This window comes from Mus musculus, chromosome 3 (assembly GCF_000001635.26).
Source record: "Mus musculus strain C57BL/6J chromosome 3, GRCm38.p6 C57BL/6J".
NCBI classification, from domain to species: domain Eukaryota; kingdom Metazoa; phylum Chordata; class Mammalia; order Rodentia; family Muridae; genus Mus; species Mus musculus.
This window is the reverse complement of record NC_000069.6, coordinates 30,648,957-30,673,138: the sequence shown is the minus strand read 5'-3', so window position 1 is coordinate 30,673,138 and position 24,182 is coordinate 30,648,957. Positions and strand designations below refer to the sequence as shown.

The 24,182-nt window shown below is 40.5% G+C and overlaps 1 protein-coding gene across 4 annotated transcripts in view; it reads right to left on the bottom strand.

The window, feature by feature from the left end:
• Nucleotides 1–704: 704 nt before the first annotated feature.
• Lrriq4 (leucine-rich repeats and IQ motif containing 4) overlaps nucleotides 705–24,182 on the bottom strand; it is a 27,948-nt gene continuing 4,470 nt past the window's right edge. For 3 of the 4 annotated variants that reach the window (NM_026668.3, XM_011249709.3, NM_001290510.2), the window contains 5 exons: nucleotides 22,187–23,234; nucleotides 17,329–17,502; nucleotides 13,947–14,085; nucleotides 13,042–13,238; nucleotides 705–998 (listed from right to left, as the gene is read on the bottom strand). In NM_026668.3, the coding sequence (NP_080944.2) occupies nucleotides 846–998; nucleotides 13,042–13,238; nucleotides 13,947–14,085; nucleotides 17,329–17,502; nucleotides 22,187–23,234 (1,711 nt within the window). In that variant the 3' untranslated portion in view covers nucleotides 705–845. Of the gene's footprint in view, nucleotides 999–13,041; nucleotides 13,239–13,946; nucleotides 14,086–15,846; nucleotides 16,517–17,328; nucleotides 17,503–22,186; nucleotides 23,235–24,182 lie in introns of those variants that run through there. The other variant, XM_011249710.3, reaches the window with a different exon arrangement.

Sequence of the window (24,182 nt, the reverse complement as noted above, 5' to 3'; positions counted from 1 at the left end):
AAATGATATAATCTGTACTTCTTGGATAATCATTAGTTTGTCTTGTTCTGTGAAACATGTAGAAATAAAAATGTAACCCAATTGCTAGTCAGTCAAACCTGCAAGATTTCCCTGACTCGTTCCTCCCTTGCCAACTCCTTATCTCCTCTCAGGCCACCCTGTCTACAGCCAGAGCTGCTGCCTAGCAGGAAATGGAGGGTAAGTAAGGATTTGGTACATAGTAGGTACCTACAAAAAAACTACAAAAGAATGTCACAATGGTGATTTATGAAGAGCAGCCTATGTCTTGACTGCAGTGGTGTTTGTAGAAAGCTATGTGTAATACAATTGCATTGAACTACATGATGCATACACACACGTACACATGTGCACACACACCTGATGGAATCTGGGTAAGTGATGTATATTGAACCAATGTCAGCTCTCTGGTTTTATTTTCATACTGACATTGTGTAAGATGTCAGCACAGGTGCAAGGTGACATATTAGTATATTTCCATGGACCTGCTTGCATAACCAGGACTTTCCCCAAATGTTTTTAAAGAGACAAAAGAATGCAGGGACCCCCACATGCTGGCCACCTACTTCTGTGGTTGTCAGTTTACATCTGTCCTGTCTTGCTTCATTTGAACCCATGTCTCCTAGCCCCTTTGGCATGCTATTTTGAAGCAGTTCCCAGGTGTCATATCATTCTTCCCACAAACATTTCAGTAAAATAAGACTCTTTTATTATTACAAACAGCCTTAATTTCATGGTTAATTTTCATGTGGTTGTTTTATGGCCCCTAGACAGGGTGCCTTCCTGCTCTGTTAGCAATCTTTATTTTCATTAATTCATTTACATAATTACTTTTTATTCCCTTTTTCAGGCTTCCCCTTTGCAGCCTTTTTCCCTTTCTTGTCCTTTGGAGGGGATTTTCCTTTTTTTCGGGCTTTTAGTAGCTCTTCATAAGATCCATATCCTTTCCGGACCATGATTCCACGCCACCATGCCTGAATCTGAAAACAAGATAGACCCCAACTTGGTGTTAGATTGCTATGGTCTAGCTGTGGCTTACTCCTCTAAAACATATTGAAGGGTTGGGGCATGCAGTAGATAGTAGTATTTTCTGTGCAAGCATGAGAACCTGAGTTCAAATATCCAACATCCTATATGTAATATGCCTATTTTTCAGAATCTTTTAATAAAGTACTGACACTCAATATGCAGAAAGAGATGTTTTGGATATAGAAATGGCTGAAAACATTCAGGATGATTCAGAATTAATTTCAATCACAATAGTTGATTTTTTTGATGGGTCAATAAAGAGCCAGTGGCCAAATGGCTGGGCAGAGGGATAGAGGTGGGACTTTTAGGATTCCCAGGAAAGAAACACAGAGGAGAGAAGGAGAATCACCATGGTAGGAAAGCAGAGAGATCAGACTTAAGAGCCCACAGATATGTAAGAATCCGGGGAAGTGGCCCCAGGACTGCCCCATCACCACCAACTGGGTCTGTGGTAGTAGAGATAAAATATAGATTTAGCAAGTATTAATTTAGAAATATCAGAGGAGAATGTGTGATAGCTGGTGGGAGGTTTTGAATTGCCCAGCCATTGAGCTAGTTAAGGCTATTAAATATAAAGGTTGTGTGTATGTCTCTTATTTGTGAATCCTGAGTTCTTGGACAGGTGTAGAGCCATGTGTGCACACACCAGGAACACACACAGAGATGTTTTAAATATTTACCACAACAGAAGGCATGCAACGTGTAGGCAAGAACTTACTATCAAAAATTATTTAGAGATTCTTGGATGGAATACACAACATACCTTGATGTAAAATTAGGAGTTAAGGAGAACTGGCTTCTTAGCAGGCTACAGATTTTGCCCTAGCCACATGGCATTTGGAACTAATATAAAGAATTTGGGCTTAGAGATGCTGGGAGCCTCTGCTGTGCAAAGAGACAGGCTTCTCAGAGGCAGAGAGAGAGCCAGATGATAGAAGTTGCCTGCTACTAACAACCAGGTAAATAAAGAATAGAGATGAATAAAATTTGACTTGATTGTTTTTAAGGATAGGAGGGAGTATAATGGTAATTGTTTAAGTAGTTTTAAGTATACATGGAATAAAGAAATACAGGCCTTTGATCTCAAATGTAGGAATCAAAGGCACGGAGATAGAATAGAAAAAATGAAAAAATATGCTTTAAAGAAAAGTTAAAAAGGTCTGTGCTGGGGGAAATATTCAAATTCTTTGAATGTGGTCTACACAGGAATTCTAGGATAGTTTAGCCTGGATTAGAAGCCTAAGAATAGGCCTATACAGTATACAGAAGAGAGGATTTAAGTATACATAGATGAATACATAACTGAGGCTTTTGATCTTAAGATATAGGTCAAAGACCAGGGGATAAGTGGAAAACCTTATCAGACATATAATAGAAGCTTATGTTAATTCAAGTTATTTAAAGAGAAAGGGGACATATATATTCCCATACTAACTTCCATAGAACAGAGAATTTAAGTATACAGATGAATAAATAACTTAGGCCTTGATCTCATGTAGGTTGGGGCAGGAGATGGTGGGGAAGCACTGTCTCAACAGATAATAATATTTATTTAGGTTCAACATCCTTAATCATCAGGGAAATGCAAATCAAAACAATCCTGAGATTCCACCTCACACCAGTCAGAATGGCTAAGATGAAAAATTCAGGTGACAGTAGATGCTGGTGAGGATGTGGAGAAAGAGGAACACTCCTCCATTGTTGGTGGGATTGCAAGCTTGTACAACCACTCTGGAAATCAGTCTGGTGGTTCCTCAGAAAATTGGACATAGTACTACCGGAAGATCCAGCAATACCTCTTCTGGACATATATCCAGAAGATGGCCCAACCGGTAAGAAGGACACATGCTCCACTATGTTCGTAGCAGCCTTATTTATAATAGCCAGAAGCTGGAAAGAACCCAGATGCCCCTCAACAGAGGACATTTACACAATGGAGTACTACTCAGCTATTAAAAAGAATGAATTTATGAAATTCCTAGCCAAATGGATGGACCTGGAGGCCATCATCCTGAGTGAGGTAACCCAATAACAAAGGAACTCTCACAATATGTACTCACTGATAAGTGGATATTAGCCCAGAAACTTAGGACACCCAAGATATAAGATATAATTTGCTAAACACATTAAACTCAAGAGAACGAAGACCAAAGTGTGGACACTTTGCCCCTTCTTAGAATAGGAAACAAAACACCCATGGAAGGAGTTACAGAGACAAAATTTGGAAGTGTGACGAAAGGATGGACCATCTAGTGATTGCCATATCCAGAGATCCATCCCATGATCAACTTCCAAACGCTGACACCATTGCATACACTAGCAAGATTTTGCTGAAAGGACCCAGATATAGCTGTCTCTTGTGAGACTATGCCAGGGCCTAGCAAACACAGAAGTGGATGCTCACATTCAGCTATTGAATGGACCACAGGGCCCCCAATGGAGGAACTAGAGAAAGCACCCAAGGAACTAAAGGGAACTGCAACCCTATAGGTGGAACAACAATATGAACTAAGCAGTACCCCGGAGCTCTTGTCTCTAGCTGCATATGTATCAAAAGATGGCCTAGTCGGCCATCACTGCAAAGAGAGGCCCATTGGACTTGCAAACTTTATATGCCCCAGTACAGGGGAACGCCAGGGCCAAAAAGGGGGAGTGGGTGGGTAGGGGAGTGGGGGTGGGTGGGTATGGGGGACTTTTGGTTTAGCATTGGAAATGTAAATGAGCTAAATACCTAATAAAAATGGAAAAATATTTATTTAGATTGTTTTAGTTACTTTGAATTATTTTAATTATCAAAATGCATGTGGTTATATTAAAATTTCTCTGGGAGAGAGATCAAGCTATTAAGTTAATTCAATCTATTCCTTTAATGACTTCTGGTTACTGGAAGAAGGACATGTTATTTTGGGAGACAGGCTCTGTATTTGTGTTGACAGGAAGTAGAAAAGGCTTTGGACCCCTTCCAGAATGGTATGGATCAGATATGACCAGGGAAGACCCCCCTGAAGATTTTGGCAACAGGAAAGAAAAATTTGAGACAATCAAACAGGACAGGTAACTTGATTTGCTGATTTCTTGACATAGGAACAGCCCTATAACTGACTTAGACATAAATATGTCTCTAGCCAAAACTTCAGTTAAAAATTAGACAATAATCTTGTTGGTTGTGGAATCCTTAAGATTCATTGTGCCATCCTTCACATGGCATGAATGAAGGTTTATTACAATTAGTTATTGATCAACTTAACTCAAAAAAAGGATAGTTGTCTTTTACCTGCTTAAAGAAGAAACAAAAATTCATCCTTAACTGATCTTTCACAATCCATACGTATATCTTAATAGTGCTAAAACTTTGGTTGTAAGATTCATATATTGCAGAATTTGCAGCTCTGACAAGATTCATCTGTGGGAGATACTGAAATGACCTGCTGTTCCAGCCCCCTGCTTTCAGACACCGTCTAGAGGCTTGCTTCCAGAACAGCTTCAGGAATTGTTGCTGATTCCCAATGAACTAAGTTCATACAGGCTTTTAGATAGATCCAATCAGAACTTCAGTCAATCCCTGATCCTTCTAAGCATACAAAGACTGGATAATAGATGCTAAAGCTAGCTTTCTTAAGGCTAACCAGATTTTCTAATTTGCCTACTCCTCCCCACCCTTTTAAATTTTTGTTGCTGCCCCTATTCAGCAGGAAGAAGTGGGGGAGAGTCGTCATCCCAATCCCTTGGGTTTGGGTGTCTGGTTATGGTTATTTTATAAATTATAGATAGGTTGTCATTTTAATGGATAATTTAGGACTAGTCATAATATTGAACAAAAAGGTGATAGGTGGAATGGATTACTAAATTTATTCTTAAGCAAACCATTATATAGCCACAATCTTACATTGGTAGAAATCTTTATAATTGATGCAAATTAAAGTTAAAATTTCTTACATTGGTACAGAATCTATATATTGATATAGATTTAAGGTTTTCATTGATATAAATCTTGTATATTGATACAAAATTGGAAATTAATATTGTTACTCTTAGATAGGCATTGTGCCTCTGCAACTCATTTAAGAACACAAGGCCTTCTCCCAGTCCTTCTATAGCTGCTATTACAAACTGTTTAGGATGATTAAATAACACAAGTTAAGGGACAGATAGGAAACTCATGGTTATTTTAGATTCTGATTTAATTATAATGAAGTGTTTTTTAATATTATTCAAATAGAAATCACTAAGAGTAGTCAAGGTTTAACAGTTCAGATATATTTTATGAAATAAATAGTCTTAAAAAATACCAGAAATCCACAGAATATGGCATTTAATATTAAATAAATAATATTAATTTATTATTATTAAAGATCATTTGACTAGAGACATGTCTGCTCCTGATAGTACCCACTTTATGGTTCAGAGAAGAAATTGAGCATCAAAGCTCCTTATGGAGTTGCTCCAGTTGTGGCAAGGTAGCCCCTGGACAAAAATTGCCCTAATTCATCTACAGACAAAAAATACTGTCTAAGAAAGGACATACAATGTGGGATGTGGGATAGTCAACAGCTTGGCTCTGCCAAAACAGAGTAAGCTAGTCCTTCATAGTTCCTGCTTCACTTAAGGTCTGTCAGATGGTTCTGGGCCAGAAGACTGAAGACAGATGCTCTGATACTTTGAGGAATAGGGAACTGTCCAGGTAGTCAGCTGTCTCTGCAATTTTTTTTAAGTTCTGGAAACTATGTTTTTGTGCTTCCTATATATTCAGGTAATGTTGAATTCATTTTCGGATTTCTGTTGGGGTTGAAGACTAGTTATAGTCTCATAATCAAATTTAAGTTGTTTAACATTCATTGAGGAAGATTATATAGATTTGGAAAGATGGTTTTCAGATGGTAATGCTAGTTGAATGCAGATATAGAATAATTCAGATATAGAAATCAGTAAAACTCTTTAAGTCAGGGTAGATTATAGAGTGCTTTATCTAAGTTGACAAATATGATAGACCAGGTGTTAATTATATATCATACTTAATAATTTACATAATTGTTATGGTTGTGTTCAATTTATGTCTGAGATAAAACAACCTTTTTTATTGGACAAAAGGTTTGAAATGTTAGGGGTCTGATTTGTGCTTACACGGAAATTCCCACATCCTCTGCAGGTCCCTACCACAGTTAGTTTTTTGATGGGTCAATAAAGAACCAGCAGCTAATGGTTGGACAGAATGAAAAAGGCAGTACTTTTAGGATTCCCAGGAAAGAAACACAAGGAAGGAGGAGAAGGGATTCACCATGAGAGGAGCATAGGACAGACCATGCCATGAAGGAGCAGGAGGGTGAGACGGCCAGAACGTAGGTGCAAAGGGAAAGCGGCCCCATGGAAGGTCTGCCCAGAAGGAAACAGGGCAGTAAAGATAGAATATAGATTTAGAAAATGTTAACTCAGGAATACCGGAGGGGAGTGTGTGCTAGCCGCCAGGGACATTTGCAAGTGGCCCAGCCATTGAGCTAGTAAGACTTATTAAAAATAACGCTGTGCATGTGTGTCTTTCACTTGTGAATCCAGAGCTCTTGGGCAGGCGCAGAGCCACATGCACCTACTAGGAGCGTAGAGCAGCTTTTAAAATTTACTGCTACAGAGATCTAATTTTAAAGGAAATGCTCTTAGAACATAAAAGGGGATATAGGATCTCCAAGAAATATATTAAATAGAACCTTATTGACTTAAATATTTAGAACTTCAAATAAGAAACAGATAAAGAACTGCTGAAAAACACTGGATTTTTAGAAAGGATTGAATATATATACTGGAAATATGTTGCACTGGGGAAGGAAATATGCTCTTATTTTAACAGGAGAAGAAAAATATTATTCCTACCAAATTGATAAAAATATGATTCGACAGGGGGAACCCCCCTCCCAAGATCTAGGCTGCACCCATAAAGGAAGAAGCCAAGGAGAACAAAACAGGTAACATAAATTGCTCATCTCCCTACATGGGAACAGTTCTGAGACTGGCTAAGACATGAAAATGTCTCCAGCCAGAATTTTAGTTATGCATAGCTAACAAATCTTGTTGGGTACAGAATCCTCAGGACTTATCATATCATTCTTTCAAATGGTGTAGTTGGAAAATTAAGTTAGTTTGCTATACAGTCCAAACTGACTTATAAAAGAAAGATAGGTGCCTTACCTGCTTGGACAGAAAACAGAGAACCATCTTTAACTGGATCATGCACATTATACATCCCATACATATGTTATTGCAGAAATGTTTATTACCTGTGAGAGTTATATGTTTATAGAGACCAGTGAAGTCAAAACAGCCCTGACAAGATTCACCCTTAGGGATGCTGAGATGCTAAGACTATTTATTTCAGCATACTGCTTGAGTCATTGACATCCTTCCTTAGTGTTGTTTCCTTAAAAATCTGCATGTAAGACAATTTCTAAATGGCTAGCTAAATCATCCAACATCACAGCCTGTTCCAGTCAGAACTTCAGTTAGGCACTGAACTTTCTCAGCATGCAGACCACAAATGTTACAGCTAGCTTTTTTAAGACTGACCAGTATGTCAAGTTGGGGGGCCAGGGGAAAAAAACCCAATGTCCCAAAATCCATAGGAAGCAATTTTAAGAGAGTGACACCCCCTTTTCCAAAAGGCAGATGGATGGGTTTTGGTCACTCAGGGCCAGTCAGTGATCCAGCATGGACAGACAGGGGTGGATAGGCCCCACCCTTAGAAGAGGAGCTACCACAGTTAATGGCTTCTAGAGGAGAGTCAATTTTATGCAAGGGTGTGACTTTTGGTAGGTTACCCAGGCATCAGTGTCTTCCTCATGCCAGCATCCAGAACTGCAGGTAAGCCCCTGCATGCAGACCACCGACATTCTCTCAGAGCATGCCCAGCCTATCCCCAGATAGTCCCTGCTCCTCTTTACCACATCCTGGCCCACAACTCTAGCTAAAGCTCCCTGCCCACCAGAGGTCGAGCTGGGTTCTAGAAAATCAGCAGAGGCACCCTGATGGTCTAGAGGACAAGCTCTCTACCAGAGCTGTAGTCATGCTGGCCAGAAGACCAGAGAGGAAACAGAAATAAAGAGAAAAGCATCCATCCAACAAAGACAAACTCAGAAATCAGCACCTAGACCTATAATTGCCCCAAACTCAGATGCCTAGATGCCAGTTTAAAAACATAATCAACAATAGCCAAAGCAATATGTCACTACCAGAGCTCAGTTATCCTGCTACAGCAAGTTCTTAGTATTCTAAGACAGCTGAAACAAAAGAAAACAACCTTAAAATCAACTTTATGAAGATGAAAGAGGTCCTTAAGGAGGAAAAAATGAATAAATACCTTAAAGAAAGCCAAGAAAAAAACATCAAACAGTTGAAGGAAATGAACAAAATTGTTCAAGAACTGGAAATGAAAGTAGAAGCAATAAAGAAACAGGGAATTCTGGAGATGGAAAATCTAGACATGTGTTTGTACACACACACACACACACACACACACACACACACACACTACCATCACTAAAGGAATTATCATTTGTCATTGATATCTGTCTGTATCAATGGACTCAATTCTCCAATAAAAAGGCACAGACTAACAGAATGGATGGGAAAACAGGACCCATCCTTCTTCTGAATACAAGAACCACAACACAACATCAAAGATAGACATTATCTCAAGAGTTGGGGTTGGAAAAAGATTTTCCAAAGCAAATAGACCCTAAAAACAAGCTGGTGGAGCCATTCTAATATCTCACAGAATAGACTTCAAGGGAAAGAAAATCATACTCCTGATTAAAAAAAAGGGGGGGGGGCAGGGGATGGAGAGATGGTTCAGTGGTTAAGAGCACTAACTGCTCTTCCAGAGGTCCTGAGTTCAATTCCCAGCAACTACATGGTGACTCACAAACATCTGTAATGGGATCCAATACCCTCTTCTAGTGTGTCTAAACATAGCTAAAGTGTACTCCATTCATAAAATAAATAATTTTAAAAATCCACTAAGTTGATATTTTCCATTCTTAACACCTATGCCCCAAACACAAGGGCATCCATGTTTGTAAAGGAAATACTATTAAACTTGAATTACAAATTGACCCTCAAATATTGATAGTGGGAGACTTCAATACCAACTCTCACTAATGGACAAGTCATCCACACAAAAATTAACCAGAGAAATGCTAGAGCTAACAGATGTCATAAACCAAATGGACATAGCAGATCTACAAACTAACCAGAGAAATGCTGGAGCTAACAGATGTTATAAACCAAATGGACATGGCAGATCTACAAAACATTTTACTCAAACACAAAATAATGCATCTTTTTCTCAGCACCTCATGGAACTTTCTCCAAAACTGATCACATACTCAATCACAAGGCAAGTCTCAACAGATACAACAACACGGAAATGACTCCTATCACTCTATCAGACCCCTGCAGATTAAAACTGGATCTCAACAACAACAGAAGTAACAGAAAGCCTACAGACTCATGGAAACTGAACAACTCTTTACTGAATGCCTACTGTGTCAAGGCAGAAATAAAAGAAAAAAATTAAAGACTTCCTAGAATTAAATGAAAATGAAAATACAACACACCCAAACTTATGGGACACAATGAAAGCAGTGCTAAGGGGAAAGTTCATAGTGCTAAATGCCTTCATTAAAAAACAAAAAAAAAACAAAAAACAAACAAAAAAACAAAACAAAACTGGAGAGGAAAAAAGAAAAGAAACTGGAGAGATCTCATACTAACAACTTAACAGCACACCCGAAAGCTCTAGAACAAAAAGAAGAAAGCTTATCCAAGAGGAGTAGAAGGCAGGAAATGACCAAACTGGGGACTGAAATCAATAAAATAGAAACAAAGAGAACAATACAAAAAAATCAATGAAATAAAGTGTTGGTTCTTTGAGAAAACCAACAAGATAGACAAACCTTTATGCAAACTAAAAAAACAAGAGAAAAATATTTAAATTAACAAAATCAGAAACAAAAGTGTGTGGGGGTGGGGAGTGGGAGGGAGACATAACAGACTCCAAGGGAATCCAAAGAATCATTAGGCCATACTTTTAAAACCTGTGCTCCACAAAATTGGAAAATATAAAAGAATGGATAATTTTCTTGATAGATACCACTTAACAAAGTTAAATCAAGATCAGATAAACAATTTAAACAGTCCTATAACCCTTAGGGAAATAGAAGTAGTCATTAAAAGTCTCCCAACTGAAAAACAGCTCAGGGACAGGCAGTTTTAGTGCAGAATTCTACCAAACTTTCAAAGAAGTGCCAATACCAAAACTCATCAAGGTAATCTATAAAATAGAAACAGAAGGAAGATTGCCAAATTCATTTTATGAGACCACAGTTACCCTGATAATCAAACCACACAAAGATTCTAGAAAGAAAGAGAATTACAGACCAATTTACCCCATGGACATAGATGTGAAAATTCTCAATAAAATACTTGGAAACCGAATCCACGAACACATCAAGAGAATCATGCATTATGATCAAGTAGAGTTTATCCCACTGATACAGGAATGTTATATAAATTGATAAAGACAATCCACTGTATAAGCAAATTGAAAAAAAAAACCCACATGATCATCTCATTAGATGCTGAAAAAGTCTTTGACAAAATCCAAGACCACTTCGTGATGAAAGTCTTGGAGAGATTAGGGATATGAGAGACATACTTAAATATAATAAAGGCCATTTACATCAAGCCCATAGACAACATCAAATTAAATGGAAAGAAAATCAAAGCAATTCCACTAAAATCAGTAACAAAACTAGATAGTCCACTCTCTCCATATCTATTCAATATAATACACAAAGCTCTACCAGGAGCAGTAAGAAACTGAAAAAGATCAAGGGATACAGATTGGAAAGAAAAAAGTCAAATTATCATTATTTGTAGATGATATGATAGTATACATATTGATATTGATAGTATACATATGGATTCAAAAATTCTATCAGGGAACTTCTACAGCTGTAAACACTAAAGGTATTTAGTGATGTGGCTGAATACAAGATTAACTAAAAAAAAAAATCAGTATTCCCTTTACATACAAATAACAAATAAACTGAGAAAGAAATCAGGGAATTCTTTACCATATCTACAAATTATATAAATATCTTGGGTAACCCTAACCAAGCAAGTAAAAGATCTGTATGACAACAATTTCAAGTCTTAGAAGAAAGAAATTGAAAATATTAGAACATGGAAAGATCTTCCATGCTCATGAATTGGTAGGATTTTTGCGATAAAAATGACCATCCTACCAAAAGCAATCTACAGATTCAATGCAATTTCCATCAAAGTTCCAACACAATTCTCTACAGACCTTGAAAGGACAATACTCAACATCATATGAAAAGAATAACAACAACAAAAAAGGATAGCTAAAACGATCCCGAACAATAAAAGAACTTCCAGAAGTATCACCTTCCCTTAACAATCCCTCACTTCAAGCTATCCTACTGAGATATAGAAATAATGATGATATGGAAATACTATATAGTATTTGCCCAAAAACAGACAGGTTCATCAATCAAAGCGATTGAAGACCTAGATGTAAATCTGCACACCCATAGACACCTGATTTTTTAAATAAAGAAACCATAAATACACACTGGAAAAAAAAAGAATATATTTAACAGTCGTGCTGGTCTAACAGCATGTCTGCGGGTAAAAGAATGCACATTGATCCATATCTACCGCCCTGCACAATACTCAAGTCCAAGGGGATCAAACACTTCCACATAGAACCAGACACACTGACCCTAATAGAAGAGAAAGTGGGAAATAGCCTTGAGCTCATTAGCACAGGAGACTTTATAAACAGAATATCAGTGGCAAAGCATTAGGATCAAGAATTAATTAATGGGACCTCATGAAACTGAAAAGCTTCTGTAAGGCAATGGACTCTGGCAATGGGACAAAATGGCAGCCTACAGAATGGAAAAAGATTATCGCCAACTCCACAGCCGACAGAAGGCTAATATCCAAATATATAAAGACTTCAAGAAACGAAGTGACAACAACCCAAATAATCCAATTAAAATATATGGTACAGATCTAAATAAAGAATTCTCAACAGAGTAATCTCAAATGGCTGAGAAGCACATAAAGAAACATCCTTTGCCAGAGAAATGCAAATCAAAACCGCTTTGAAATCCCAACTTATACCTGTCAGAATGGCTAAGATCAAAAACACAAGAGACAGCTCATGCTGGTGAGGATGTGGAGCGAAAGGAACACTCCTCCATTGCTGGTGGGAGTGCACACTTGTACAGCCACTATGGTTATCAATATGGCAGTTCTTTAGAAAATCAGCAATCAACCTACCTCAAGACCCAGCTATACCAGAGTCTTGGGCATATTCAAAGAACCACAAGGGCATTTCCTCAACCACGTTCATAGCAGCTTTTTTCATAATAGTCAGAAACTGGAAATAACCTAGGTGTTCCTCAAGAGAAGAATGGATAAAAAAAATGTGGTACATTTTTAAAAAACAATGACATCCTAAAATTTGCAAATAAATGAAACTAGAAAAAAAAATCACCCTGAGTAAGATAACCCAGACCCAGAAAGATAAACATGGGATGTATTCACTTACAAGTGGACACTGCTGTTAAGTAAAGGACAATCACGCTCCAATCCACAGACCCTGAGAGGCCAAGTCACAAGGAGGGCTCAAGGGGAGAATGCATGGATCTCCCTGGAAATGGGAAATAGAAGACTTTTTTTGGATGGACCAGGGGAGGGAGTAGGGAGGGACTTGTAGTAGTGGAGAGAGGGAAAACTACAATTGGGATGTAATGTGCGAAAGAAGAATGAAAGAAAAAAAGGGAGCATAAAGAGGGAGGAACATGAAGGGAAGAGGTAGGGGGTTAAGGGGTGTTTATTATCAAGATGCATTGTATACATGTATAAAATTGCCTAAGATACATTTTTAAAGGATTCTGTGCTGAGTCTACTTACCGTGGTGGCCATCATTTTCCTAATTCTGTTCTCCTTCAGGTGTTTCCATATGGCTTCATTGCCTTGGTTACACACATATATGGGAGGGTCGACCATGGGGTTGTTCATCAGTGTTAGGACCTTAAGATTTACCAGGTGATCAAGGTTCTCTGGGAGGCAGCAGAGTAAGTTGTCTTCCAGCAGCAGCTCTCTCAAATCTGGAAAGATCTTCATTTTAATGAATTGAATCAGCTTAGGATAGCAGCACCTAAACTCACTCAGGTGAGATCCATTGGTAAGAGGATGGAGAGGAGGGAAGTACCAGAACCCATAGCTTCTAATACCATGGATCAAATGTCTGTGTCTGCCCTTTGACAGCCTAAGAGAACCCAGTTGATTCTAAATGATGTTTAAATGAGATGGTGAATGGATATCGATAAGGAATGCCTCAGTCAAACAGTATTTGAGTGTTAAGGAATCAAGCGTGACTACATTTTCCAAGTCCAACATAGAATCCTAAAATCCCCTTTGCTGGTTTCATCATTCTGGGTCAATAATTTTTCTTTTATTCAAAAGATTTAATGATCTCAATTAACTTTTACATCAAGACCCCCAACTCCCAATACTGTCAAATTGTATGTGTTCAATTTCTGCTGACGGTAGGTGTAGTTAAAGTATGGGTGTATACTAATTTTCTTACTAACTACTATTTGCTTCTCTTTTTCATTCATAAAAACTACCTTTACAAGACTCTTAGCTATACAAATATAGATACACCTGGCTTCCCCAGAGTTGCTAGTGAGCCTGGGAGTGGGTGATGGTACAGGTCTCAGTTCTACCAACTCTGAAACTGGGCTTTCAAGAAAGCCCTTCATAGGTAATATGGGTCTCATTGTCCTGGTCTGTGGATCTAGGAAGTTCCTTACTTCGAGTACGGCAAATGGCATCTGGGAGTTGCTTAAGAAGATTATGCCGACAGTCAAGAACTTCCAGATTTGGCATTAACCCCAAGGATGCTGGCAGCTGTTCCAGTCGGTTGTTCTCTATGTATAGTTCCTTAAGATTCTGCAGTAAAAGGAGAGTGTGTGCTGAGAACACTTACCTTGACAAGTGAATTACAACAACCATTCCTGTGTGTGTCCATTCCTATGCATTAGGGAGAGCATGCCTTGGGACAATGGGAGAGACCTGCTTGTTGTTGATGATTCTGAAATGTCCCTCAAGGCTCACTTTCCAGGGGTCACTCCCTAATTTGTGCTGCTTCTTGATGCTGTTGAGCCTTTAAGAAGTTTGCCTGACTGACAACAGCAAGCCCCTAGACGCAGGCCTGTGGAGGTTGACCTTGCCCCCAAGTGTAGGAGGCTGTAGCCTCCCCCGTAGGCTGCCCGAGCCGCACCTTAAAGATGGCGCCTGCCAGACGCAGAGCTGGTGGTGTAAACAAGTCTATATTTGGTGGAGACGTGCCCCTGCTGCCCTGATTGGCTGAAGTCCGCACCTGGTGAGGTGACATGGCCTGAGTGGATGGGGGCTGAGAGTATATAAGAGTGAGAGGCCTGGGGTTGGGGGAAAGAGATGAAGAGGGAGAGAGATGAAGAGGAAGAGAGACGAAGACTGAAGCTTGCTAGTTGAGAGCGGATGCAGCACCCAAGCTTATGCCTACCTTTTTCACCTTCTGGTCTGGCAAGACCTCTGTTCCTGCTACCATTTACAAAGCCACTCCTGCCACAATGCTTCCTCCACTGTGATAGGCTGAAATCCTCCAATTTAAGCCAAAATAAACCCATCCTTCCTTGGGATGGTTTTATTCCTAATGAGGTTTATTGGTCCCAATGACAAGAGGAATAACTGATACAATATTTACAAAATTAATATCAAGAAATACAACTGTTTTTAAATAAAGCCATTAGATTTAGTGTCCATTTATGCAGCAAAGTGAAAATACTGGGGCTTAATTTTATTGGAGCCTCATGAAAAAGTATTGGATCATTACAGCATTGTACCATCTACTCCCTTTTAATAGCTAGCTATCTTTGGAAATGACTACAGTTCTTCAACTAAGTACCCTGAATCATCTCGGTTAAAGTAGCCCAAATGCATAGACAGTTGGTTTGAATGCATTCAATTTATCTATTTTCAACTTTATTAGACAAAATATATTTTTTGCATTTCTATCATTGGTATGATATGGCATGTTCAGGAAACAGTGTAATAGAGAATTAGGAATAGGATGGATCTCTGTGTCACATTAGAATTATCAGTATTATATCCACCATGGCTCAGTGCTATGACTAAAGGTTATGGGCAGCCCAGAGCTGCTATATCATTAAGAGGAACACGGACAAATGGTTCTTAAAGAATACACACACAAAGACACTGGTGAGAATGAACTTATCTTGCTAGCATTCTGTAGAGAACTATGGACCCATCCTCAGGTTGCCCATTGCTAAGCAAGAAAGTCAGGTCACATTTTTCCTTACAGAGAATTCCAGGTAACAAAATTCAGGTTCCAAATCATGACATTCACAGGGCACTTTAACTTCTAAATAATGTCATTATCAGGGGGATACTTATAAAAAATAAAAATTAAATAGAAAATGGTGTGGGTCAATGTCTTAGGGTTTTAATGCTGTAAACAGACACCATGACCAAGGCAATTCTTATAAGTACAACATTTAATTGGGGCTGGCTTACAGGTTCAGAGATTCAGTCCATTATCATCAAGGCAGGAAGCATGGCAGCATCCAGGCAGGCATGGTATAAGAGGAGCTGAGAGTTCTATCTACATCTTCATCTCGTGGCTGCTGCAGAATACTGACTTTCAGACAGCTAGGATGAGGGTCTTAAAATCCATGCCCACAGTTACACAACTACTTCCACAAGGCCACACCTTCTAGCAGTGCCACTCCCTGGGCCAAGCATATTCAAATCATCACAGTCAATTTCTACAAAGAAAACATAACTAAACTACGATAGGGGAAAGACATATTGAAGAGCCACTTGTGGAGTAGTAGCTTGAAAGTTATGGAGATCACCAATTATTTTCTGCTAGGATTTGCTTCCTGTTTCACAGGAGGGAATGTGTGCCTGATACACACAGTCAAAAGCCCATGGCTGGGGAGGTCATAGATGCCAGTGGAGAAACTACTACTGTTGTCTTGCTAAATTCCCTTATTGTCAACTGCTTTTATAAATATACTTACATTTATACCCATAGATATGTTCTGCCCTCCATTTTGGCTAGAGAACAGCAGTTAATGTAGAGACTCATAACTGATGGCTGAAAATAAGTAGATTTAAGTATCCTAAATAGGACATCAATATTGATCCCATCACACTTGGGGAGTGTAATAGAAGGGGAGGTGGAAGATGGGAAGCATGCTATGCTATGCCGTCATCTGGACATGGCATGCCTATGAACTCACAAAAGCTGTGGTTATCTCTGGAGACATCTACAAGGTCCAGCCACATGAAGGTCAGTCAACGTTCTAGTAGGCAGCTGCAATGGATGGACACAGTCGGACTTTTAAAGAAGAGGAATGGACATGAAGGTTTGAGGGTATGCTGCTGGCTAGGTTTATGTCAATTTAACAGAAGCTAGAGTTATCTAAAAGGAGGGAGCCTCAATTAAGAAAGTGCCTCCATAAATTTAGGCTGTAGGACATTCTCTTAATTAGTGATCATGGGAAGGGCCCAGCCTATTGTAGGCGCGGCCACCCCTGAGCTATAAGAAAGCAGGCAGAGCAAGCCCTGGGAAGCAATCCAGTAAGTAGCACCCTTCCATGGCCTCTGCATTAGCTCCTGCCTCCAGGATCCTGCCCTGCTTGAGTTCCTGCCCTCACTGCTTTTAATGAGGAACTGTTCTATGGAACTGTGAGTGAAATAAGCCCTTTCCTTCCCAAGTTGCTTTTGGTCACGGTGTTTCGTCACAGCAGTAGGAACCCTAACTAAGAAGGAAGCTGATGTGTTGGGAGATATCTTGGGGGAGATAAGCAGGAAAGTGTGGGTGCATAGGACCATGATGTACTGTATATGTGTATGAAATTGTCAGAGAATAAATAAAAGATAGCTTTTCTTAAAACGACATATTGAACAAGCAGAGTAGAGTATTGTGCAATAACAGCAAGCTTGCAAACGTGAAACCCACTGTTCGTGACAGAAATCTATTACAGATGCATCCTTTACAGTGTGGAAAGCATCACCTCACGTTCTCTCAGTCTTAGTGTATGGGGGTGTGTGTGTGTGTGCGTGTGCGCGCGCGCACGCGCGGGGCAGGTATGTGTTTCTCAGCTGTTCATTGGGAAGACTTACCATCAATCTCTTGATGTTTTCTGGCAAAGATGAAAGCTTGGACCCCTGGTCTTGTCCAATATATAATTTCTCCAGAGATATTAAGGAAAAGATTTCCTCTGGGAAGGACAAAAGGTCATTTCCTGTGAGCCCGAGTATCTTCAGGTTTGAAAGCAAGCTTATGCTCGGTGGTAACTGGAAGTATTCCAAAAAGCTAAAGTTAAGGTTGAGATTATATTTAAACCCTCAATAATAAGCTGCCTGGGTGCTCTGGTGGCAGTGGGTTACCAATACTTCATTAGTGTTGCAAAAGTTGTCTAGAAGACCCCAGTGCTAAATTTAAATGGCTTTATGACAAATTTAGAAAAAAATAAAGCTTGAGCTTTTGACTTTGAACCAAGTTGTTAAACAAAAGGTCGAGTTGCTTAGTGTTTGCAAATGATGGACAGCTTCTCTATATATTTACATACGTGCTAGTTAATTTACCATATATGTTTGTACATCGGCAGTGTGGGGTTCCATTTGTTTCTTGGTGAGGGAGACAACTGTTTGGTTTTGGATTTTACACACACACACACACACACACACACACACACACACACACACACACACTGCACATACCACCACCACCAGCAGCAGCAGCACATCACACCATACTACACACAGACATACACGCGCACTCTGGTGTAACAATGGACTTGGCAGGCTCTTTACTGGCAAACACTATATACACATATCTCTCTCCAAACAATACACCTAGCAAGCTCAGAGCCCCCCGCAGCTCCCGCCTGCACCAGGCTACATGCATGGCCACCTCTGATTAGTAATAGAAATTGCCCTGATAACAGTCAGATTTAGACAGTATCTTTTCAAGCACGGTCTCAGCATATCCAGGTATGATAAATATGGCCTGAACTGGGGTGCATGTGCAGTAAGGCAAAGTTGAGTTCTCTTGGAAACCTTTAGGGGTGGTCCCTTAACCTAACCATCTGTATCTATGTACAATTAAATGTGGGCATCAATAAGAGAGGAATCATTACAGGAAGAGACATGTGTAGAGTGTATGACTTAGTCTGTGAATCAAAATAGAGAGCCATCCAACCCACCCCTCAGTAACTAGCCCCTCCTTCCTTTGAACCTGACAGAACGAAGCCCAGAACACTGAGTGGGGCCCACGAGCATCCTCACTCATGTGGTCTGCTGTTCTCTATCATCTGTGCCGTCACTTTGCTCAAATGATGCCACCTTGCTTCTTCTGTAAATTGGTGTGGACTCTTGTTTTCAATTCTTTGGACGAGAAGTCCAAGAACCTGAAAACCAGTGCTAACCCCTGGCCACTGGTAACATTGCCTTCTCTCTGTGTTTCTTCACAAGTTGGGTCAATGTATGCTGTTTCCTTGTAAGTGTGTTACCTGGAGAACATAAAATGCTTGATACTGTTAGAAGAAAAGCACTATAGTTCTAGGGACTGTTTATATAATAAATGCATTTGCAAATTACATTTACTTCCTGGAACTGATACTTTTAAAACCTGCTGTTTTGTACTCAAGATCTTTTACCTGATAATTTTGAAACTGCTCTTGAACTCAACTGGAAGCAAATCTATATTCAGAGTTGTTTGTAACCAGGGATGTTCCCTGTAGGTACTGGGATCTGTCTTCTTGTGTTTGTCCTTCTGAACACCCAGGGGTTTGAGCCTCACTTGGAAGTGGGTGGTTATTTTGCAGAGTGCCAGACGCTTAAAGAAATTTGTAAAGGGGCTGGAGAGATGGCTCAGTGGTTACGAGCACTGACTGGCTCTTCCTGAAGTCCTGAGTTCAATTCCCAGCAATCACATGGTGGCTCACAACCATCTGTAATGGGATCTGACGCCCTCCTCTGGTGTGCCTGAAGACAGCTATAGTGTACTTATACACATTAAACAAATAAACATCAGTAAAGAGAGTCTGTGTTCTAGCCCTCTAATACAGTGGTTGAATATGTTGTTAGCTGGCTATGCCTTCTTCCTTTCCTCACCACTGCCCAGATAGAAAAGAGCATCACCTTCAACGGACATCTTTATTAAGCCACAGCCACCATTACTATCTTTCTCATTCTGGTCTTCTAGAATTTCACAAAGAAAAATCTTACTCTGACTTACATAACCCTCCTGCTCACTGTGCAACAAAGATGCTTTTGTTTGTTGTTAGAAAATTCTAGATACATACTTAACAGTTTCTTAGCTGGCACACTCCTTTATCTGACTTCAGAGCAAACTGGGAAATCCTTCCTCATTTTCCAATGTCTCCAGCTCACCTTTTCCCTCATCGGTGCTGCTCTCCTTTCTGCTGCTTAGACCTCCCTATGCCTTTCCATAGCTCACCACTGGGGAATGGTGGCCACTCACAGATGGAAAAAGAAGGAAGCTCACTATAAAAATAAACTAAATTTCTGTGAAAGTTCTGCAGAACTGGAATCTCTCAGAACATTGTTTAAGTAAAATGGGTTTTTTTTTTAGAAAATTGCTTACAGATATCTTCATTTTTCATTTGCATGGGTTTTTTTGTTTGTTTTTGCTCTTTTGAGACAGGAGCTTGTGTAGCCCAGGCTGGCCTAGAACTTGGAATTTGAGGATGATCTCGTTTCTCATCTTCCTCTCTCTATTCCCTCCCCCTCTCTCTCTGTAGGTTTCAGGGTACTGTGTTTCTTTATTTGTTCTTCAATCTGCCATAGTTTAATGAGTACACAATTCTTTGACTTGGTATTCACTTCTGAGTTGGTTTTGAAACAATTCCTTGATTATTATTATTATTTATTTACATACCTAATGAAAGCTATTTTCACACTTAGGTAGGCAAGAAGGAGCTACTGGCTAGGCTTCAAGAACCGGAAACCAATCAGATGAGTTCTTTAGGTAGGAGAGGGAAGGAGCTGGCTTAAAAGCAGTGGTTCCATAAAGAGGAAAACCCTGAATTTTAAGTTACAGCATCAGACAAAATTGTGAGCGAGGGCTCAAAAGTGAAAAAAATATCATCAAAATAACTGAAAACTGAGTGATGTTTCGCAAGATGGTCCTGTTCTGCACAATATTTGTCTATATGTCTACACTCTGGCACAGTTTGGTTTGTGGGGTAACTGGGGTTTGTTTTGTTAGAAGTAAAAATTCATGCCAGTCTCTCCTCTGAGAATGTAAAGTTTCTCTCAAAAAAAAAAAAAAAAAAGCTAGCTCTTGTCTGTGACTCCGCCATGGTTAGGCCAGTGTGTTATCCGTCTGTGATGGCTAACTTTGGTTCTAACTGGACACACACCTGGGAGATGGAGACATGCTTGAGGAATTGATTCCATCAGAATGGCCTGTGCGCATATGTCTGAGGCATTTTCCCTGATTGCTAATTGATGGTTAATTGATGTGGAAAGAGCATCCCATGCTGCAATGGGTCCCTTTGCAGATGGGCCAGAACTGGATAAGAAAGGAAGCCATGTGGCAGCCAGGGAACAGCCTGTAGGGATCAGTCCCTGTGGCTACTGCCTCAGCTTGTTTGAGTTCCCTCTCTGATTTCCCTTAGTCATGTGACCAGGAAGTTAGGATGAAATTAACCCTTTCCTTCTCAAGTTGCTTTTGGTTATGATGTTCATCCCAGCAACAGAAAGCAAACTCAAAAACCTTCCTACATACATTTTGAATTATTCCAACTGTGAAATGAAATACTTTCTTCATGGAAAGAAATTTCTTCCCATCTTTCTCTGTGCCCGTTTGTCTGCTACACACACACACACACACACACACACACACACACATTTACATACACACAGACATCCCTGTAGCATATGTATGGGGAGCCATGTATTTTGGAAGTCAGTTTTCCATCGTCCTTGTTTTTGAGGCAGTCTCTCCTGCTGTGCGTTCCCAGCTGGCTGGTCTACTACTTTCCAAGCAATTTTCCTATCTCTACACCCCCTATTTTATTGTGTTTGTTTGTTTATGGTCCTGGTGAATGAGCTAGAAACTTCCATGGCAGACTTACTGCCTTTCTTGATCCCTCCTTCTAAAGGCAGCCAGCCATTCTCAGGAACTTGGTGACTTTCCTTCCAATTCATAGTCTTTGTTGCTTTTTATACTTTTATTATTAGAAGTATTCATTAAATGGGCAGTATATGTGCATACAGGTGTTTATTTATATGTGTAATATTAAGTATTTATTACATGTATTTATTTGTGTGCGTTTACCTGTGAGCCCCTATGCAGTATAGTGAGGTTGGAGGTCAGAGAACAACTTGCAGAAGTCAATTGTGTCCTTCTGCAATGTGCATACCCCCACCCCCACCCCCACCCGTCTCCCTGGGATCAAACTCACATTTCCAGGCTTGGCAGGCAAGCACTTTTACCCAGTGTGCCATGCCACCAGCCTCCAGCCTCTATATTTGTAATTTTGTGTGCTTCAACAATAAATATGCTATTTTGTTCTGGGATTTTTGTTTATTTTTTGTTTCTTCTTGTTCTGATTTGGATTGTTGGTAGACTGGCACACAGAGCTTTAGTTAGCTTATATTACTGTATCATATGCCATTCTGTGAGGACCCTGCAGCTTATCTGTGTATGCCTCATTGACGTTCTAATGGTTGGCTTTAGTTCACTCAGTTCAGTTCTGTCTAATGTGTCCTTGAGAATGAACGCACATACACCCCTCCACCCCAGTGACTGCTGCCTACGTCCTAAGTGAACATTAAATGGATATCAGAATCACTATTATTTGGAAAGGAAGGATATGAAGTGCCACCTTGTGGGATATCTTTGATAACCCTGTTTTGTTTTGTTTTGTTTGCGGTAGCCGGTTCAATACACTTCCTGGCACAACAAAGAAGGGCAGATCAGAGTGACAGTCCAGAAGGGAAGCAGTACCTGCCTCACTTTGTTATCATCTAGCGCCAGGATCTCCAGGTTCTTGAGCGCGCAAATCTGCACGGGAAAGTGTTCTATGTGGTTCTGACTGAGGTCCAGGAAGCGCAGGTTGATCAGGCGCTTGAAGGAGTCCCGCAGCCCGTGCAGGCTGGTGTTGCGCAGGTACAGCAGATGCAGCGACACCCAGCTGCAGAGGAGGCGCGGCACCTTCTCCAGCCGGTTCCCGCTCAGCCCTACCTCCGTGAGCTCGGTGAGAAGCTCCAGGGAGGACGGCAGGGAGTGGATAGAGTTGTGGGTCAAATCCAGCACTGACAGCTTGCTGCACTGACTCAGAGACTCCGGTAAACTCATCAGGTGGTTAGACGCCACGTAGAACTTCTGCAGCCTCACCAGGTGCCCGATATCTCCGGGGATGCTCTTCAGCTTGTTTTCGTCCAGGTCGATCACCTCCAGGTTGTAGAGGACACAGAGGTCGCAAGGGAAAACCTCGAAGTGATTCTGCTTCAGGTAGATCTCCCTGAGCTTGGTTTGGTTCACGATTTCCTCGGGCAGCGATTCCAGGAAGTTCTCTGACAGACCGAACAGCTCCAGGTGATGCAGGGATTTGCAAATGCCGGTGGGAATCTCGGTCAGGCCAGTGCGGTAGAGCCGCAGCTCGCGAAGGGTGCGGAGGCGGCTGACGACGTGCAGCGAGGAGATGACCAGCGGGTTGCCGCTCAGGTCCAGCGACTCCAGGCTGCTCAGCGCCCCCAGCTCCGGGCACAGATCTTGCAGGCTGTTGTTATGCAGGTAGAGAACCTTGGTGTTCTGTAACTGCTGAATGCCCTGGGGAATTTCTGCAATCTGGTTATTCTCCAGATGCACTTCTTCTAATTCTTTTAATGCCAAAATCTCTGACGGGATGGTCTTCAACCCCTGGTTGGAACCATCAATGAAAAATGTTCTATCAGTGAGCTGGTGGGGTTCTTTTTTCTGAAGAACCTTGGGTAAATGTTCTTGTCTCAGTAGTTCCTTGGTCAGGGTTTTGAAGGTGTCAATTATGTCAAATCTGAAATACCGTGAAAGGGGGGATTGGGAGGTGGGGGGAGGGGAGCGCAAAGGTTAAATGACTGAAATTATTCTGCAACATAAAATTTAGATTTTTTTTTTTCTAAAAAAAATCATGTCAGGCTGAGAGTTAAAGGGTAAGCAACTCTTTCTAGGAAGTTTGTGCACATGTGTTAACACACAGATGGCCTCATTTCAGCTTCAAAAACTTGCTTGATTAGAGGCTTAAAAATGCCTTTAAAAATACTTTAAAAGCACTTATTGCTCTTGCATAGGAACCCAGTTGGGGACCCCAACACCCAAATCTGGAGGCTCACAACTGCCTGTAACTCTGGCTCCAGGAGGATCCCATGCCTTCACCTGTCCTCGGGAGCTCCTGGACTCCCAGCCAGCTCACCCCCAAAATTGCATAATTGTTTTTTCACAGATGAGCATACATAGTGTTGTACACCTTGTTCCCAACACTGGAGAGGCAAAGACAAGTAGGTCTTTGTGAGTTCGAGACCAACCTGGTCTACACAGTGAGTTCCAGGACAGCCTGAGATACACAGTGAGACCCCCGTCTTATAAACAATAGAAAAACAAAAACAAATAACTTTTTAAGATGCTTATTTTGATTTAGTTTCAGATGAGTTCTAGAAGGTTCCAAAAGGTCATAGCTCTTGCCATCACCCCCAGAAGACATTGAGAAAAATTATATCATACATAATATATATTATATATAAAGTTATCAGAGATGAAAATTAATGATCAGCAACCACTTTTCTCTATGTATATAAAAGACCGGTGGAAGGTCATGTCTGGTGAGGCTGGGTAGGCAGAGAAGCCAGCCTTCCATAGGCAAACAAAAAGCTAACTGAACAAACCAACCATGCCTGGGACAGGAGAACCCAACCAAAGAGAACAATTTTTAATAGTTCCGTGGTTGTCAAGAGGGGCAACTCCTCTA